Below are 18,553 nucleotides of genomic sequence, written 5' to 3' on the forward strand. Positions count from 1 at the left end.
TGTCACACTGCAGTGGGCATGTTGTATGTCATTCACCAACTACTCATGGCCACATGACAGTAGGTACCACCCCTCTGCTCCTCATGCCTTTACAGGTGAAGAAACAGGTATAGTGCAGTTAAGAGCCTTGCGTAGGGTCACGGCTCCAGTGGTTCAGCCTGTATCCAGCCCAGAGCCCTTGTGTGCTCAGCTAACCATCTGCATACTGTGTCACATCAACAATGCGGCAGGAAAGACCACTTCTGGATATAGGAAGACGATGCTTCCTGGGGAAGACAGGACTGGTGTCTGCCTTGAGAGATGGCTGGAGGTTCAAGAGTCAGAGACGGAGGAAGGATGGTTTCCTGGCGAGATAGCAACCATACAGACCTAAACTTTGGAAAGCATCTAGGCTCCCAGGTCTGGTGGCACAGGCCTGTAATCTCAGTTATTCGAGAAGCTGAGACAGGAGGATCACCAAAGTTCAAGGCAGGTTTGGACTACAGTGAGTTCAATGCCAGCCTAACCAAGTTAGTTAAGATCATGTCTCAAAAATGAAAAGTAACTTGGTGGGAGGCCTTAATTAGCATGCAGGAAACACTGGGTTTGACCCTCAGCACCCGGGGAAACAGTGGAAAAGAATCAGGGATTGGTCTTCCATGGAGTGCAGAGTTTATCGTCAGATTAAGATAACCATGGGGAAATGGGCTAGGCTATGGCCAGATTGTGAGTGTCAGAACGCCAGCAAGGGCTGGGCTTTCCTCAGCAGGCACTCGAGGGCCACAGGAGGTTTTGAGCAGCAGAGGCACACACAGCAAACTGAGAGATGGACTGGACCACGATTAGGAGACAGTTTCCATAATCCAGGCCAGGGAAAAAAAGCAGCCTAGGATGAGGACAGGGAGATAAAGAGGAAGTGGCCTATGTGAAGCCACAGAAGAAAGAGCCTCAGCGGGGCTTGGTGTTGGGTTCCGAGTGGGAGAGGAAGGAGCGGAAGGAGCCAAAGATGCGCCTCGTGTTTTGACACTGGGAGGATGGAGACAGTGCAGACTCCGATAGGGAAGACAGGAATGGGCTTGGCAGGGGACGGGGGGTGGGGGGGGGCAGATATGTTTCCTTTGGGAATGCAAGGAATTAGTCTCACTCCTCAAGCCAAGCCAGAGTGTCTGTCATTTGAAGCCCTGCTCACGAACCTTCACACTAACTGCTTTCCAACTGTTCTGTGACCTTTTACCTACTGACATTGAGACATGCATTTGTTGTAAGAAATTATCTTTAACTACCTAGACTTTCTGTCCTGGAAGGCTATAACGTGTGATCCCCTCAAGAAGAGTACAGGAAAGCCAAAAGCTGGTTCCTTTGTTCAAGGAATTCAAAGCAAGGTGGAGAGGGTGGAAGGCGCAGCTGCTGTCCAACTTGGGTAAAAGTTAAAACATCCTAGAATTGAATTTGAAGACATTAACAGTTCAGACTGTATTGTAATTCTACGGAGGCGGATTAGCATTTGGGGAGTGATTGGCACTCCATAGGCCACTTGAAGCAAGCTAAATCAAGTCAGCTTCTTGCACCCCACAAGCGGTTTGTCCTTTTGTTACCTAGTAAGGAAGGAGTCAGCGGTCTGCTCTATAGCTTGTTAGAAATCTCAAGTCCCCCTTGAGACCTTCTGAATCTTCCCTGCGTTGCACGGGCCGACTTCCCTGAGGGGTACAGGCTTTGCTCTCGGCTGGAACTGGGTTCGGATCTCAGCTTAGCCACTTACTCCTCAGCTACAATGTGACCTTCTGATTGGCTTCCATTACAAAATCGGATCAGAACCTTATACCTTGGTTTCGCATCAGAGGAGTTTTCAAACCCTGTCAGTCCACACCACACATCAGTGAACATTGGGGAGGTGGGATCCAGGTAGCGGTATTTACAGGTTTCTGGATGACCCAATGTGTATCCAAGGCTGTGAACCACAAATGGTGTTCATGGACGAATACAACCATCAGAACCAGAACAGCCTTTCACCTGTCCCTGGACGCAGGTCTCAGGCAGGGCAGGGCCCTCTTCCTAAGCATTGGTTCTTTCATCTATGAAATGGGCTAGCTGACATATTATTTTCTTTTAAAAAATTTACTTTTCCTCAACACAGGTGTTCTCTGTGTAGCCTTGGCTGCCTTGGAACCTACTCTGTAGACCAAGATGGCCTTGAATTCAGAGAGATCCACCTGCCTCTGCTTCCCAAGTGCTGGGATTAAAGATGTGCTTCAGCACTGCCTGGATAAAATACTTCTAAGTCATGTGTTTGCCACATATGTGCGAGTGCCCACCATCCAGAGGTGCTGGATCCCCTGTGCACCACAGATGCTTGTGAGGCATCTGATGTGGGTCCTGGGAACATTACTTACAAATGGCTCTGAACACAAAGGAGTTGACTTCTGTGAAGCACTTGGCACAGTGCAAGTCCTCAACAAGTGTTATTTATGTAAGACCGAGCATCTTTTGAGAGGGGACTGAGAAGTCAGCTATGGCAGGCAGGATACCACATACCTGTCAGTCTGTGGCCCTGCCCAACTCTAGGAATCGTAGCTGAGTTCCAATTATTTGGCCACCAAGATGTTAATACACTTTGTCTCAGCTATTTTTAAAGCCCAAGCATTTATTCAAGAGTTTTGGAAGTCTGAGCAGAGGTGTGGAGGAAGTGGGAACTTCACTACAAATGTCCCCAATAGTGAGGTAAGCATGGCATAGAAACGCTTTCCCTTCAACTGGCCTTGTAGTCTTTGGAAGCAGCCCCTGTGCCTCATCTGTCTTAATGTTTCACTCTCTCCACCAAGAGTTGGAAGAACCGAAGGAGATGCATGCCCCAGAGTTTATTTTCACAGCTCTGCGACGCGGCCCAAAGCCACCGAGCTCTGACGACTTATGCAGCTACTTATGTGGCAATGCAATGCCACAGCCATAAAGGGCAGTGACCCGGTCGGCTGTAAAGGAAACGGCCAAGTAAGTGAAAGGGAACTGGATAGGGTGAAGGGACGTGGGGGAACAGTGCTTTGAGCCAGCGCTTCCTAAACACTGGGGCTTTAACCTGCCCAGGAGGTAGATAAGCATGTGTCTTTGGTTTGTCCTCAAACTCAACCTCTCACAAGAGGTTAAGGAACACACCCAAGGCTGGAATTGACACTCAGACCTCCAACTTCCTGGCTTTGGAGCTGGGAGTTCAGCCTCCACCTCCCTTGTCTATCAGGAAAAACATCTGGGTTATAACACCAGAGGATGGGCTACTGAGGGGAAGCGGTGGAAGTTAGGTTCTTTAAGGAACTTTGAGCAACACAGCCTAGGGCCCAGCCAGCAGCCCCTCCCATGCCTGAGTCACAGGCTCAAACCTTCACTCTGTCCTGGATGGCCCTGGAATGATTGTTAGGGAGAGCTCTCTGCCTGGAATGCTGGCCGAGAAGAGAGAGCTGGAGTTTCACACTCTAGGCTGACCTCTCCTGGGAAGCTGCTTCAGGTAGCAAAGCCTCCATGCTGGAGTGTGGCTCTCCTGCCACACAGGCAAGTCCTCCTTAGAACAAGTCAGGAGCGCAAGAAAGGACAGGGGAAGTCATCTCTAAAGGCTAAAAGGTTACATAAAGCGTAATAAAACACAACTGTTTCCTTTAAAATTTTAATGGACAGGAAATGTATAGAATAACTGCCAAGTCACATAAATTAACTTTTTTGTTAACGTCCGTGATCCAGGAAAGCACACGCGAGCGGCATGGGTGTTTCCATCAGCTGTCATCTGGGCGCGTGTGGACCCGTCTTTACGTGGTCCAGAAAAAAAATCGGCTGCCGTGCTTGGCGGGTTTCAGATCCCCCTCTATCACAGGGTTGGGCTCCGGCCTCGGTCTTGAGTGGTAAGGGTTCTCTGGTAAAGGGCGATCCGTTTTCACTTTGGTAACCTGGAAGGATGCAGAAGGAGGTAGGGTTCAATGGGACTGCAGCAGTAGTAACCCTGAACCCTTTGGGGTCCCATTGCTCCTGTCACTCCAACTACTCCTCCACTTGGAAGGCAGATGCGTCTAGCCTCACTTAACCCTTGCATACACTTCTGGAACTCCACCTTTTGTCATTCTGCATGGCAGGAGTTGAGGTTACAGCAAGAGACAAGCTGAGACAAGTTGTCCTCTGGGGTTCTCTCACTGGCTAGAGAGCAAGACAGAACTTCTACTGTGCTGTGTGGGGAAGGGCAGACCCGGCACAAATCACCCACACTGAAGGCTGGGCCTAGGCTATTTCTGAGGAGAATCAGGAGTCTGCCAGGGAGATTAAGGGGAAAGACAGTGCAAGTGAGAAGACAAAGACAGCAGAGGCAATGTCTACAGAGCTCACCACAGCGGCAGAGACCACACCAAAGCAAGCTCTGGTGTTATCAGTGTTGATGCTGAGCGTATTATCCCAGCTCATCCTTACCAGCAGCTCCCACCTGGTGATGTCCTCGCTAGGATATATGCTTATGAGTTCCATGCACACCAAGCTGGGTGATACAGTACGCAATGCTGTGCAAAGGTGCTTGGATTTAACCTGACGGCAGCAGGTGCCACTGTTACAGGGATGCGACCAATCACTATCTGCAGCTGGGAGCAGGGACGCTAGGCCTGGTGGTGGGCCCAGAATTAAGAGCTGAACCAACAGTCTGAGGAAACAGTAGGTCCTAAACTGCAGCCAAGAGCAAGGAGGAAAGCACCTTCAACTACCATCCCTAATGATTATCAAAACCTCAACTGAAAAGCAACCAGAAATTCATTTTTAAATTTTGAACTTTGCTGTGGGGCCTTACATATGCTAGGTAAGTGAGTGTCTGTACTACTTGGCAATACCTCTAGCCCAGAACTTATCCCTTTGAAAGTTAAGGACACAGGTCCCTACAAGTGGGCCACAGCTACTAAGCATTTTCTGACTTTTACTTCAGTGGTACCAACTCTAAGCCATCTGCATGTATGAGAGGCCAGGCCCATCTGCCTAGATATACCACTCAGAAACAATTCTGTGCCCAGAGCTCCAGGTACACAGTTAATATAACTAACTACCTTATGTGTACGTATTATCTCCAGTTCATAGGACAGTGACTGGGTCACCTAAGATGACATCAGAGCTGGAGCTGGAACCCAAGGCCTTGAGTGCAGGTCCCCGTCCCCTGCTCTGACTGCAGGTCACAAATGAAGAGTTCCTTGCTGCTTGACAGAGTAGTTCCAAACGCTCAGTGGAGACATTCATGAAATCAGCCGAGGAAACTGTCACTCTTTGTTTCTGAGAATGTTTCTTGAATATAGAGTAACCAGGAACCCACTGAAAGAAGAACTGAGCGAGGAAGACTAGTGAAGCTGCTTTCACACCCCAGAGGGAGGGAGCAGGCACCTCGGACCCATCCCTAAAAGAAGGCCTGAGGCATACTTGATGATAAAACTGCAGTGCATAAAAGGGGATTCCTGGGAGGAACTAGGATGTATATGAAGTGCCCCCCAACTTGCTTTCTTTATGATTAGGTTATCATTACGAGTAGGAGATAATTCTGCCTAGGAAAGGGTGTGACATCTGGACTGGGGCCCAACTTGGTCTTCAGAGGAAGAGACAAGTGGGCCAGACAGAATGCCAAAGAGACTGAAGCTACCATTTAGGTTTCCCTTGGCTGGTTAATGGCCTTTCTGGAGACTGGACAATGGATTGGAGTGCAACTAAAACTGACAATACATGTCAAGAAATACATTTTTGCAGCAATTAGATAACTTTATTTTGGGGTAAAGAATGTTAACATAAAGACTCAAGAATAGGGCTGGAGAGATGGCTCAGTGGTTAAGAGCACTGACTGCTCTTCCATAGGACCCAGGTTCAATTCCCAGCACCCACATGGCAGCTCGCAACTGTCTGAAAATCCAGTTCCAGGGATCTGACACTTTCATACCAATGCACACAAAATAAAGTTAAATAAGCCATAAAAAATATTTTTTTAAAAAAAGACTCAAGCCAGGCGGTGGTGGCGCATGCCTTTAATCCCAGCACTTGGGAGGCAGAGTCAGGTGGATCTCTGTGAGTTCGAGGCCAGTCTGGTCTACAAGAGCTAGTTCCAGGACAGGAACCAAAAGCTACGGAGAAACCCTGTCTTGAAAATCAAAAAAAAAAAAAAAAAAAAAGACTCAAGAATAAATACTCTGGTTTAACAGCCTGACTCACAGCTTCCCCTGTGGTGAAGAAGAAAGAAGAAAAGGGAGTTCTACTGGTTAGGTGTGTAAGTTTTATCACTTTCCAACTCTGATTGGCCACTACTAAAGTTACTTTCTCAGTTTAGCTAAAGAATGTATCTTAAATAAAGCTAAGTATGTCAGACTAAAAAAACCTAGGCTACCCATCTATTCATGGCGCTGGCCCCAAAGGGACGAGAACTAAGATGGACAGCCTGTGTGCCTAGTGCTGGGCAGGGGCTCCCACAGGCCCTGGGGATAGTAGACAGGGCAGACAGGCAGCTGGGAAGTAACAAGATTCAGTCCTACTCTTCCATCCAACCGTGCCCTCCCCGCCAACCTCTGCTGCCTGGCTCTAAGGAGTGGAGGCCCTCAGTTAAAGCAGCAGGCATGTAGGCCACTGTGGGCAGGACTTCTTCCGCTGCACATCACAGCAGCTCGGGAGCAGGTAGAAGTCCCTACACGTCTTTAGAGTTTTAATAATGCATCTTTCTTGCCCGCACAGATCCTACAGTGCAGACAGAGTTTAAGCCCCAAATTCTTCAATTTCATAGGATGAACTATCTTGCAGAAGCAGCTCAGGAAGAGCTCTCCAGGAAGGCCACAGCAGCGTGTGTGTGTCTGGGGGCCCAGCACTCAGAATGCTCCTGAGCTAAGACTCACGAGAGCACAAAGAACATCACAGACATCAGGCTTCCATGATGCCTCAGCCAGAGTCATCACCGAAACCACCAACCCAGGAGGAAGGAGGACCCACTCTTCAACTATGAGCTCTTCAATTCTTGATGTTCCAAAAGAATCTGGCACAAGCTGCTCCTGCTGCTCCAGTGGATTTGCCAACGGCACCTCACTAGCATGGTGGCTAACACACTCTGCTCCCTGTTGGCTAACACCTGCTAGGACACACTGGCTTCTGGATGTCGAGTCCTTTGTCTGGTAAATGGGGACCACTCACAGCCTCTCCATCCTCAGAGGGACCCCTTCTGCCTTTGTCACAGCCAATCCCCTCTACCCAACCCAGAGGAACCTTACCTTGGACAGCTCCCCAAGGTCTGGCCGCACCCAGCCCAGTTCATCCAGCACACACTTGTCAAACTTGGCCTGCTGTTTGCGGCAGTGACGAAACATCTGCGTGTTGGAATAATCGAGGCAAGTCCAGTACTCTGTGAAAGGCTCTGCACAGTGACGCTTGATCTGCCTGGAAAGGAAGGCTGGAGGTTAGGGATAGCTCTTCACACAACAGAGTAGCCTTACATTCTGGAAAGTGTAGGAGTAACAATGCCACACCCCACAGTACCTTCAAGGCCTTCAAGTAAAAACTGACAACTAAGCGCTGCAGGGAAGGAGCCCTGCCCACTGCTAGGATGTAAAAATGCAACCACTGTGGAAGGTCGTCAAGAATGGAAACCAGAACACCATGTGATCCAACTACACCATTCGAGGCTGCACCCAAACGACTCGCTATAACCGACCCCAGACACTAGACCGTGTGCCTGCTGCTGCTCCATTCACAAAAGCAGGGGATCATCAACAGAACACTGGACAATGAAAACACAGCATGTGTATACAATGGAGTTTTTCTCAGCTTTATTTATTTTTGGTTTTTCAGGAGAGTCTCATTGTGTAGCCCTGGCTGTCCTGGAACTCACTCTGCAGACCAAGCTGTCCTCAAACTCAGAGATCTGTCCACCTCTGCCTCCAATGTGCTACCATGCCTGGTTTACTCAGCCTCTAAGAAATACGAAACTTGCAGGAAAACAGAACTAGTAAGTGTCATATTAAGCAAGGTGGCACAGTCTGAGACCCGAACCACCTCCTCTCTCATATCTTATGTGTACTTGTATGTTGTAGGACAGCAGGTCCTGAGAGAGGCAGAAGAACGAAGGTTGCGAGAGCCAGTACAGACTAGGACAAGGGGCCTGGAGGTGGGAGCACACAAAGGAGGAGAGACAAACAACAAAAACAAGCCTAACTTTCCATATGCTTTGTAATTAAAAAAGAAAACCCGAAGTTAAGAACCAGTAAGTAAGAAATAAAACACAGCAAGATTTCTCAGGAGCAAACCTTCCTTTATTCATCAAAAATAAAAGCCCATGGCCTAAGCCACAGGCAATTTACTCAGGAGACCTCTTTAGAACCTGCTCAGTCTTTACATCACAGCTCAGCAAACTCAGAAGGGAAGGAAGCAGTCAGAACCTGGCATGCTGACAGAGGCCAGGGGTGAGAGACCTTCAAACACAGCACATTAACGAACGGGAGGGAGGTAGTGCTGGCCAGAATCAGTCCTCACTATGAAGAGCTGGGCACTGCTAGGAAGTAGAGCAGCAAATAACTCCCTCTGAACCATGGAAGCTGCTGGAGGAAGCTAAGGAGACAGCCAGTACCTAAAGCACCTGACACATAAGTAACAGAACCCACATAAGAGCCAAGATGCCCTGGTTGCCCCACTGTAAATTCCATCCTCTGAAAGAGGGGACAGGAGATGCAATGTAAGCTTGCAGGTGAGACTAGCCATAGTGCTAAGCTCCATGCCTGAGTGACACACCTCACAGAATAAGGATTCCTGGTCTCAGCCTTGAGTTTCTGAATGAATGTGGGCACATGTGCACAACACACAGACCCACACACATTCACACGCAGACATGTTCACACAGACATAAGAACAGATACACAAAGAAAAGACAGGCCAAGGAAGGCTAGGTGGTGATGGGGAAGCTTTGTTAACCAATTATCTTTATCTAGCCATAAATAAAGGACATTGAGACTATTAATTCGTGATCCCAGAGAAGCTAAATAAGAAGGTGAACCCAAAGAAAAACATATAGTCATCCTCCTGGATATTAACCTTCATCAGGCGATGAAAGGAGACAGAGACAGAGTTCCACATTGGAGCACCGGACTGAAACCCCAAGGTCCAAATCAGGAGCAGAAGAAGAGAGAGCACGAGCAAGGAACTCAAGACTGAGAGGGGTGCACCCACACACTGAGAGAATGGGGATTTTCTATCGGGAACTAACCAAGGCCAGCTGGACTGGGTCTGAAAAAGCATGGGATAAAACTGGACTCGCTGAACATAGCGAACAAAGAGGACTACTGAGAAGTCAAGAACAATGGCACTGAGTTTTGATCCTACTGCACTACTGGCTTTGTGGGAGCCTAGGCTGTTTGGATGTTCACCTTACTAGACCTGGAAGGAGGTGGGAGGTCCTTGGACTCCCCACAGGGCAGGGAGGTGGAGACAGGAGGATTGGGAATTCAAGGGTAGCCTTAGGTACAGGGTGGATGTGAGGCCAGCCTGAGCTACATGACTCTATTTCACCCACCCTCCCCTGAGAGAGAGAGGGTAGAGATAAGAAGAAAAGAAAAAATGGCTGGAGCAACACCTTCCCTTTTCATTCAAACCTGTTAGGAATTAAAATAAAAATTTGAGAAAAATAAAATAAAATACTACTTTATGTAACCCCCAACACCCCTCTCCGGGCGTCTCAGGAAGACTTTCAGAGATAGTCTTTATGCATGCAGCACAAGTCTACCCTCCACACTGCTCCCCTGCCACTCACCCAGTTTCCATCTTAGGCCTCCCCAAAGTTACCTAGCACCCTGGGTAACCCCCACCCTGCCCAGCACTGCAGCGGGAGACCCTGCCTGGCCTCTGCTCACCATGCCTCGGTGGTCATCTCCAGCTTACAACAGTCCATCTCTGCATCTCAGGAATCTTAGAAAATCACTTTTATTCCCCAAAATAAGTAAAGGCGTATTTAACCCTGAAGGCAATAATACTGACATAACTCCAGGCATCATAAAGCACTATTTCCTATCTCCTAAATATTTAAACACTGTGTAAATAGCATCAGTGCAGAGGGCAGACTAAGTTGACCCTGTTGGGGACTGTGGACCCCCAGACCCTGAATGTCCTGTGACCCCCTGCCTGCCGAAGTAAACAATGTGTTTTCCTATGCTTGCAGCTGCTCTGAGCAAACAACTTGTTTTGCAGCTGCTTTGAGCAGCAGACCCTCAGGAGTTCCTGAGGGCAGGGGAGTGGTTTCTGGTGGGTTTGCAGCTGAGAGTTAGGGTGTGGCCATTAGTCAAGGAGACCCTATATAAGCTGCCCTCGAACAGAAAAAAGGGGCATTCTTGGCACCTGTGTCTCTGTGTGTGTGTGTGTTTCAATCTCCAGCCCCTTGCCCAACTCGTGAACCAGGAGAGGAGGCATTGCGCTACAGACCCAACCTAGAAAACAGTAAGGCAGGGGCTGGTGAGCTGATTCATTGTGTAAAACTGCCTTAAGCCGGATGCCCTGAGTTTAATCACTGGAGCTGACATAAAGGTGACAAAAGAAAACCAACTCCACAAAGGTAGCCTCTGATCCCCCACACCTGCACCATGGCATGTGCACATGCCCCCTCCACATGGATAAATATATATTTTAAATTAGGGGCTGGAGAGAGGACTCCGCAGGTAAGATCATTTTCTGCTTTGCTTAGGAACTGATTTGGTTCCCAGCACACACATGGCAGTGCACATCCAGGTCCAGGGGATCTGATTCCCTCTCCTGATCTCCCACTCCAAGGTACTAGGCATGTACGAACATGGTGCACAGACACATATCCAGTCAAAATACAAAAGCACATTTTAAGAATTTTTTTTAACCGTTCATGGTTTAAAAAATAGCAATAAAAGTTCAGATCTCAAATATAATTATCAAAACCTTAAAAAAATTACACTGTTGGAAAATGAATACCAAGGAATTAAAAAAAACTAGACGTAATTGCATACAACTTTAATCCCAGCACTTGGGAGGCAGAAGCAGGCGCTGTGAGTTCAAGGCCAATCTGGTCTACTTAGTGAGTTTCAGGACAGCCAGACTACCTAGGAAACCATGTGTCAAAACATAATAAAAATAAAAGTAAAAAATAAGGAGAAAGAAAAAAGAAAGAAAGAAAGAAAGAAAGAAAGAAAGAAAGAAAGAAAGAAAGAAAGGCTAAATAGTATAGACTGAAGCTCACTAACAAGAGCTGTCAGGTATAATGTATACATTATACATTATATTAAAAATATACACATTATAATTATAACCACAAAAGTATCTTTGCATGTGGACAGGGACAGCACAGGCAAGAAAGAAGAACGACAGCTACTGAGTCACGAGGCAGCAGTCGGCCCCACTCTTCTGTAACACCCCTGCTTTTCCTCTGGGAAACAACGCCCTGTCTCTCAGATGGAGTGGGTGAAGGTAAGACTAAACCTCACACTGGGCCTGACCAATCAGAGTGCTTACCTCCCAGGGTTCACAGACAGTGGGATCTGGCTCAGCGGGGGACTCTGCCCACACTGGCAATGGCACTGCAATGGCACGCTCAGGGCTCACTGACGGGGAGGGCAGCTTGCAGTGGCTGCTGGCCATTCCAAGGCAATAGCAAAGGGAAAGTCTATTTGAAAATGACGTCAGCAGAGAAGTGCTGAGCCCAGAGACTCTGCAGAAACCAGAGGAAAAAGGAACGACATAGCTCTGCTGCCACTCAGACCCTGGATCCAGCCCTGCCTGACACCAGGACTATTTCTGGACTTCTCAGACACCCACTCTAGGTTGTTTCTGTCCTTTTATTACAACAGAATCTCAAACACCTTTCCTGCGGCTGGGTGAGGTGGCGCACGCCTTTAATCCCAGCACTTGGGAGGCAGAGGCAGGAGGATCTCTGTGAGTTTGAGACCAGCCTGGTCTACAAGAGCTAGTTCCAGAACATGCTCCAAAACCACAGAGAAACCCTGTCTTGAAAAACCAAAAAAAAAAAAAAAAAAAACCCACCTACTGCAATACTGTAGAGAACAGAAGACACTACTGCAGAGCTGAAAACTGAGACTCATGGAGGAACTTGCCTTATAAAAACAAATCCAAAAGATACAAAATAATTTTGGTCTATCTGATTTCAAAACCTGCACACTTGCACATTTAATTAGCCGGAAGCCACTTCCTCACTGAAGACTATTTCAGAACACCTTGATGTTACAGCTGTCAGGCGAGTCTTACCTGAAGAAGCTCAGTGCACAGCTGTTGACCAGCTTGCCCTCCTGCAGACAGCGCCTGGGGTCCTTCTCCTCCCAGCGGCATAGCATGAACTCCTTATTGGCCTTGTCGCACTGAGCCCCGTAGTGGTGGGCTGCGGCTTTAAGCACAGCTGAGCTGACTTTCACCTGGAAAAGCGACGAGGAGGGGGGTCACACACCAAGTCAGGTACAGCTGAGTGCGTTAGGCTCTTGCATGTGTCTTACCAGGCTGAAAGAACCAGCCCCGTTTTGGGGACCCTAACAGAATCTTGCTTAAATAACTCTGTCAACATTGCTAAGGTTCCTCTCCAGGAATGAAATGAATCATATAAGGACATCTGAAACTCCCAGAGGGCTGGGAAATCAGAGGAAGGGAGGAAAAGGAAAAGAAAGAGCTCAGAGTCTGGCAATTACTAAGAATAAAGTCCTGGAAGAGGCCCACACTAATGCTACCTCTAGCACGGTCACCACGTCAAGACTTCCCTGCTTGCCTTCAGCGCTGTCTTGAGAAGCATTGCAGACCAGCTGCAGGTAGCTCAGAGGATCAGCAGGCAGAGTTCCCGGCCCAGCTTCCTACTCTAAGTCTCAGCCTAGGCTGAGGCCACAATGCTACAGTTACTAGAACCGACAGAGCTTTCTGCCATCTGGGAGATCTCAAGATCTTTGCTTTTCAGTGATTTTGGCTACTCTGTTTCTCTTCTAATATTTCTATCTTACTGCCCTACTAAGGCCTGCAGGCGGGCACTGAGCACCAACTCTGCCATGGGCAACTTGTTAAGCCTGAACTTTAAAGAGCAGGGTGGGGTATTGACTGCCGACATGTGGGCGTGGGCTGTGCTTTTGCTTTACTGTTGCCGTTTTCCCAGCCAGGGAATTCTCAGATTCCTGATCAACCGAGAAAGTAACAAAGAGCATTAGCAGGTTTCCTAAAACTTGCTGTCAGAAAACTCTACTTTAATATACCACTGAATTAGATTTTTAAAAATATTGAGGACTTTGACGTGAGAAAGACTTTAGTCTTATTTTATGCACTTTATATGTATTAATTTACTCCTAAGACTAATGTTGAGAAAGCAAGAGAGAGAGGTTCCCCTCCATTCTACAGAAAGCAGATGAGTGCCAGGACTGCCCACCAGCACTGTCCTGTCACGATACCAATGCAAATATCAACTTACATATAAGTGAAATTTGCCATCCAACTCTAACAAATCTGTAAATTTGTGTATTTAGATTTGATCTACATTTGCTTATTTTACTACCTATAGCCATCTGGGAGATAAAAGGTACCCAACCTTTTTGTCTTATTTCTGGTTTTCAGAGACACTTTCAAGTAGCCCAGGCTGGCTTTGCACTGTGTAGGCCAGGCAGGCCCCCTCCTCTCAATCCTGCCTCAGCCTCCCTAAGGCTGGGATTACAAGCGTGCACTACCATTCCCGCTTCAGAGTCGTGCCCCCAACCCCCACCCCAAGGCAGGGTTTCTCTGTGCAGCCCTATCTGTCCTGGAACTTGCCCCGTAGACCAGGCTGGTCTCAAACTCACAGAGCTCCGCCCGCCTCTGCCTCCCAAGGATTAAAGGCCGGCACCACCACCACCACCTGGCAGTTCTGTTTTTTAAAGGTCACTACATTTTTACAACGGCGTTTCAGTAGTTTAGAGCACTTGCCTCTCTTCCAGCAAATGTAGGTTCAATTCTCAGCACCCACATGGTGGCTCCCAACAGTTCCAGGAAGTCTGATGCCCTCTGGAACCCATGGTAACAAGGCATAAATGTGCTACACATACATTCGGGTAAAACACTCATACACATAAAATAAGGTATTTTTAAAAATTTTAAATAAAAAACTGAGCACCAGGCTGGAAAAATAGCTCAGAGGTTAAGAGCGTTGACTGCTCTTCCAAAGGTCCTGAGTTCAATTCCCAGCAACCATGTGTTGGCTCACAATCATCTATAATGAGATCCCATGGCCTCTTCTAACATTGTATATGTAATAAATAAATCTTTAAAAAAAACTGAGCATCATTTTACTTACTTGCCAAATGCCTCAAAAATATCCTTAAATGGCTGATTTGATTATTTAAATTCTCAAGACATCAGCCCTCCGAAAGCCTGAAGCATTAGTTGCTTTATTATCAAAATGAAAGGACATTCATGCTGTCATAGGGAAACAAAGATGAGACACATTTACTGAGCCAATCCCTAAACAGCGAATAAACAGGCATCTGAGCTGACATTCCAGCCATACTGAGAACTGGAACCCAGACTCTGCAGCCTCCCATCAAGCAAGCCTTTGGCGTGACATTACTATCGCAGAGAACATGGAGAGCTTGAGATGTAACTATCCCCTCAGCTATTTCTTCATGGCCGATGAAGCCCCTCTCAAGTCCATCCAGCATCCTTTGTCCCCAGAACACAGAATCTCACACAGCCACTCTGCCCCGCAGGCTTCCACACAGGCAGAATCTCAGCAAAGCTCCCACAAGCCACACCTGTACCTCCTGATGTCTATTTCCTGTCTGTGTACAGTGGAGTGTGATGAACTCATTCCCTAGGGCCTTGTGAAGAGCCAATGAGCTCAGGCCTGTAAACATGCAAAGGATGTACCTGACCCAAGTCTATCAGTACTGCCTGTTGCTTAATTTTCACTCAAAACTATCAAGACACCAAGGAATACTTTTGTTGATGGTGGTGGGTTTCTCTGTGTGGCCATGGCTGTCCTGGGACTCACTGTGTACACCAGGCTGGTCTTGAACCCGGAGATCCACCTGCCTCTCCCTCCAAAGTCCTCCTTTCCTCCAAAGGAAAGCACCACCACCGTCCAGCTGGTACTTTTAACTCAAAGCTTCTGGATGTTTACCCCCACCCCATAGGGATGTGACATGACTCCTAAGTCATAAAGCCTGAAATGGATTCTATCTGCTCCCCAAAGCCATTGCTGCTGCTCTTTGCCCCTCTGGGTCTGTTGTCATATTCCAGACCCAACCCAGGCTTTTCAGCATTATTGCTGAGTAAGGACTCACTCACAAGGTTACCATGGTTATTAATGTATTTCTCCGTTATTTTAACAGTCACTGAAGTCTTCCCAAGTTTCTTACTCTTCAATCCAGTTTCTATAAGTCACTTGAAGTGGCCTTCCAAAAACTTTTATTTTACTCTGCTGCTACAACTCAGAAACCAACTCCCTAAAAAAGTCGTGCTTAGCAGCAGCAGAAAACCTAAACTTCCTGTTTGCTGTCCAAGGCTTTCTGGGCTCAAACTACCTCTCCAGCCTTCTCACCAGACTTCACAAAAGAGCCTGTGCTCAATGCTTCCGGGATCCACTTCCCATCCCTGCTTCCCCAGCTCCTGTGCTGCTGGACACATGGATTCCAGGATCCACTTCCAGCCCCTGCTTCCTCATCTCCTTACTTTATTCACTTCCTTCTTCCACTACTCAGTTTTTCTCTCCATCCCATCCCTACCCATAAAACACCAGATTTCAAATGCTGTGTTTTACAATAAGCTAACATGTGCTTTCTCCATCCTTTTTATGTTTCATAGAGAACTGTTCATAGAGACGCCTCATCCTGCTAGCAGAACACCCTTGTTTACAAGTGCTAACCGCTACTCAAAGCGACCAAGAATTAGGTCTAGAACTCAGAATCAATATCAAATCCTACTTTCTCCTTAACCCAGTCCTGCCTGTCCCTCATATATTTAATCATATGTGTCTTATCTTTTATTACATTTAGTTATTTGCATGATCATATAAATTAATAGTTCTAACTTTAAAGAAAAATGTATTAAAAGCTCCTGCATGAAATGTTTGCTGAGCCAACTAAAAATCTAACAAAAAAACATGTCAACTCATGTTTAACCAGTTTTAGGATGGGATAAGAATAAAAAGCTGGCTCATGGGAACATCCCTTGTCACTTCTTAGTAAATGTCACTCATACCATGAGTACAGCTAGTAGCTCTTCATTTGAGGAAAGTGACAGCTGCCCCCTTCACAGGTTGTCAAGAGCGTACAGGAAGTGGTGTGGGAAAACATTTGACAGTGCCTTCTGTGGAATTATCAGCATTTAATTTTTAGCCTTGCCGGTCTATTTATTTTATCAAATCCTGCCATGGCAGTCTTCTGCCTTAACACATCCACCCTTTCCCATCATCTCACAGGATCAAGTCCAAACTGCTCTGGCCTGGTTAGTGACTCCTCCAGAGGCTCAGCCCACCACTAACAGTAGGGCTTTCTCCACTCTAGCATAGTTTAGCTGAGCTTTCCCTGCACAGGCTTCAGAACAGATCTGGATCCCTGGTCCACCTGTTCCACACACAGTCTCTGTGACCTTGGGCAGATCACTCCTGCTGTCGGGGGCCTACTTCTGTACTTCAAGAAAGATGAGTTATATCTTACCTTACTCTGTGTCCCAAGTAATTAGCAACTTGGCCTGGAGAAGCGGCTTGGTCGTGTTTGCCATAATTACAATAACACATCACCTGCACTTCACTGTGCTGTCCAGTCTTTATCTGTCTCCTTATCAAACTAGAAACTACCAAAGAAGGGCACTGTCCCTTACTTTCATATCTGCATGTGCACATAACAAATATTTAAATGTCTCTAGAAGAAGTAAATGCTTTAAGTGCGTTCTGTTACTAAAGACCCTGACCCACGCCAGCCTCACTGTCCAACACACACGCTGCCGTGGCCCCCAGGCCTCTGCACCGAGATTCTGACAGACTCGGTGGAAGGTGAGCACCTGGGAAGGCATACTCGCCTCATGCGGAGGTACAGCAAGGGACTAGGTAATATCAGAGAGTGTCACCCCGATTCACAGGAGGAGATTCACAGGTGGGGGCCTGGGTGTTTGGAGACACGGCGGGAAGTGATCTTGCAGGTCGCAGAGGCCGGGACCGAGCGCGGGCCAGCTTGGCAGCAGCTGCAGCCCCGGACCTCCCGCCTGCCCTCGGGGCGAACCTCACCTCCTCCACTTTCAGCTCTTCCACAGTGGGCAGCTCCACTATCCCCGGCATGACGGCGGCAGCCCCGACCCTGATCAGGTGCCCTCAGCCGCGTCGCCGTCTCCTTCAATTCCCCTTTGGGTCTCCCAGGTTGCCCTGTACCATTTGCGCATGCGTCTCCAGCGGCGCGCGCAGGCGCAATACTCTGCCGCTGCTGGAGTAGACGCGTGTACGCCATTTCAGGAAGTCAAGCGGGGTTGGGGGCGGGGCTTCGTTTGAACTCCGCCCACACCTCCTGGTTGTTATAGTAACACTGAGGGCGCTGAAGTTGTTTTGTCTCACTAGACTCTAGCCGCTGACATGCAGTACACCGGGAGCCAATATATCGGGTCATACATAAACGGGAGGTAAGGTTCCATTCGTCCGTGTGCCCACTCCCGGGCTGGAGAAAGGCAGCTGCCTTTTGCTCTCTGCCCGGGACTTTGAGCCAAGCATTTTCAAACGTTTGTGCTGCTAACATGCTCATGTACACATGTCTAATAAGCCACATAGGTGGGATTCATTCAATTTATTGTGTGATATGTGTGCGTGTCCCAGCACCCACATGGTGACTCACGACCATCTGTAACCAAAGTTCCTCTTCTGGCCTCTGTGGGTACCAGGCACGCACATGGTGCACATACAAACATGTAGGCAAAACACTCACACACATTAAAAAATAAAAATAAATTTTTTTAGAAATGACTTTTTAAAAAAGGAAAACAGGAGCCTGGACTACAAGAGCTGGTTCCATGACAGCTGGGGTTCTTACACAGAGAAACCCTGTCTCAAAAAAAAAAAAATGAAAAATAGGAAATGCTATTCAGTAAATGCCAATTATAAGCCCTGCCCTCAAAAAGCTCATGCAGACATGAGGGCAAGTAAGCCCGACACAGTTACAAGTAATCAAGGTCAGCACTGTGGGCAAGGGAGAGGCCAAGGACCCAGTGTGGCTAGCAGCTCCAGATGAAGAAAGTGGAGTATTTTTCAGAGCTGGAGAGCCTGAGGCTGGGGGGAAGTATATTGACAGATAAGTGCTAGTTGTTGGGGTATAAATCACTCCATGGGGCTGTGGAGATGGAGAGATGAAGGGCCTGATTTGGGAGAGTCTGTGTACACAGGCTAGAGGAACTGCAGGGTGTTTTGAGTTTGAGGCTGCAGGAGCGATGGCCGGCCATAGGGATGGTTTCCTAGAGAAAGTGGTGATAATTCATATGGGTGATAACTCAGATCTTCAATCAGCTCTGCAAGGGAGAAGGTAAAGGACTCGAGACTCTTGTCTGACCCTTCGGAAGGTGGCAAAGATGCTGGGTGTACAACACTTCCACAACAGTGATCTAGTTCAGGCTG

General features: G+C 47.7%; 2 protein-coding genes across 2 annotated transcripts in view; one reads left to right on the top strand and one right to left on the bottom strand.

Moving 5' to 3' along the window:
- Nucleotides 1-3,614: 3,614 nt before the first annotated feature.
- Ndufa8 (NADH:ubiquinone oxidoreductase subunit A8) lies at nucleotides 3,615-17,342 on the bottom strand. The gene is made up of 4 exons (XM_075986027.1): nucleotides 17,186-17,342; nucleotides 12,211-12,374; nucleotides 7,215-7,380; nucleotides 3,615-3,905 (listed from the first exon to the last, which is right to left on the bottom strand). Exons 1-4 carry the CDS (start codon nucleotides 17,234-17,236, stop codon nucleotides 3,768-3,770), a joined length of 519 nt encoding a protein of 172 aa, XP_075842142.1. The 5' UTR covers nucleotides 17,237-17,342; the 3' UTR covers nucleotides 3,615-3,767.
- The window catches only part of Morn5 (MORN repeat containing 5), a 35,147-nt gene continuing 33,828 nt past the window's right edge, over nucleotides 17,235-18,553 (top strand). The window contains exon 1 of the mRNA XM_075984617.1: nucleotides 17,235-17,263. Within this exon, the coding sequence (XP_075840732.1) occupies nucleotides 17,235-17,263 (29 nt within the window). The remainder of the gene's footprint in view (nucleotides 17,264-18,553) is intronic.

The sequence above is a fragment of the Microtus pennsylvanicus genome, chromosome 9 (assembly GCF_037038515.1).
Source record: "Microtus pennsylvanicus isolate mMicPen1 chromosome 9, mMicPen1.hap1, whole genome shotgun sequence".
Lineage (NCBI taxonomy): Eukaryota > Metazoa > Chordata > Mammalia > Rodentia > Cricetidae > Microtus > Microtus pennsylvanicus.

Coding starts and splice junctions, on each gene's coding strand:
- Ndufa8 (XM_075986027.1), bottom strand. CDS start 17,236: ATGCCGGGGATAGTGGAGCTGCCCACTGTGGAAGAGCTGAAAGTGGAG. Junction 12,375..17,185: donor AAGAGCTGAAAGTGGAGGAG/GTGAGGTTCGCC, acceptor TCGCTTTTCCAG/GTGAAAGTCAGCTCAGCTGT. Junction 3,906..7,214: donor ACCTTGGGGAGCTGTCCAAG/GTAAGGTTCCTC, acceptor GCATCCTTCCAG/GTTACCAAAGTGAAAACGGA.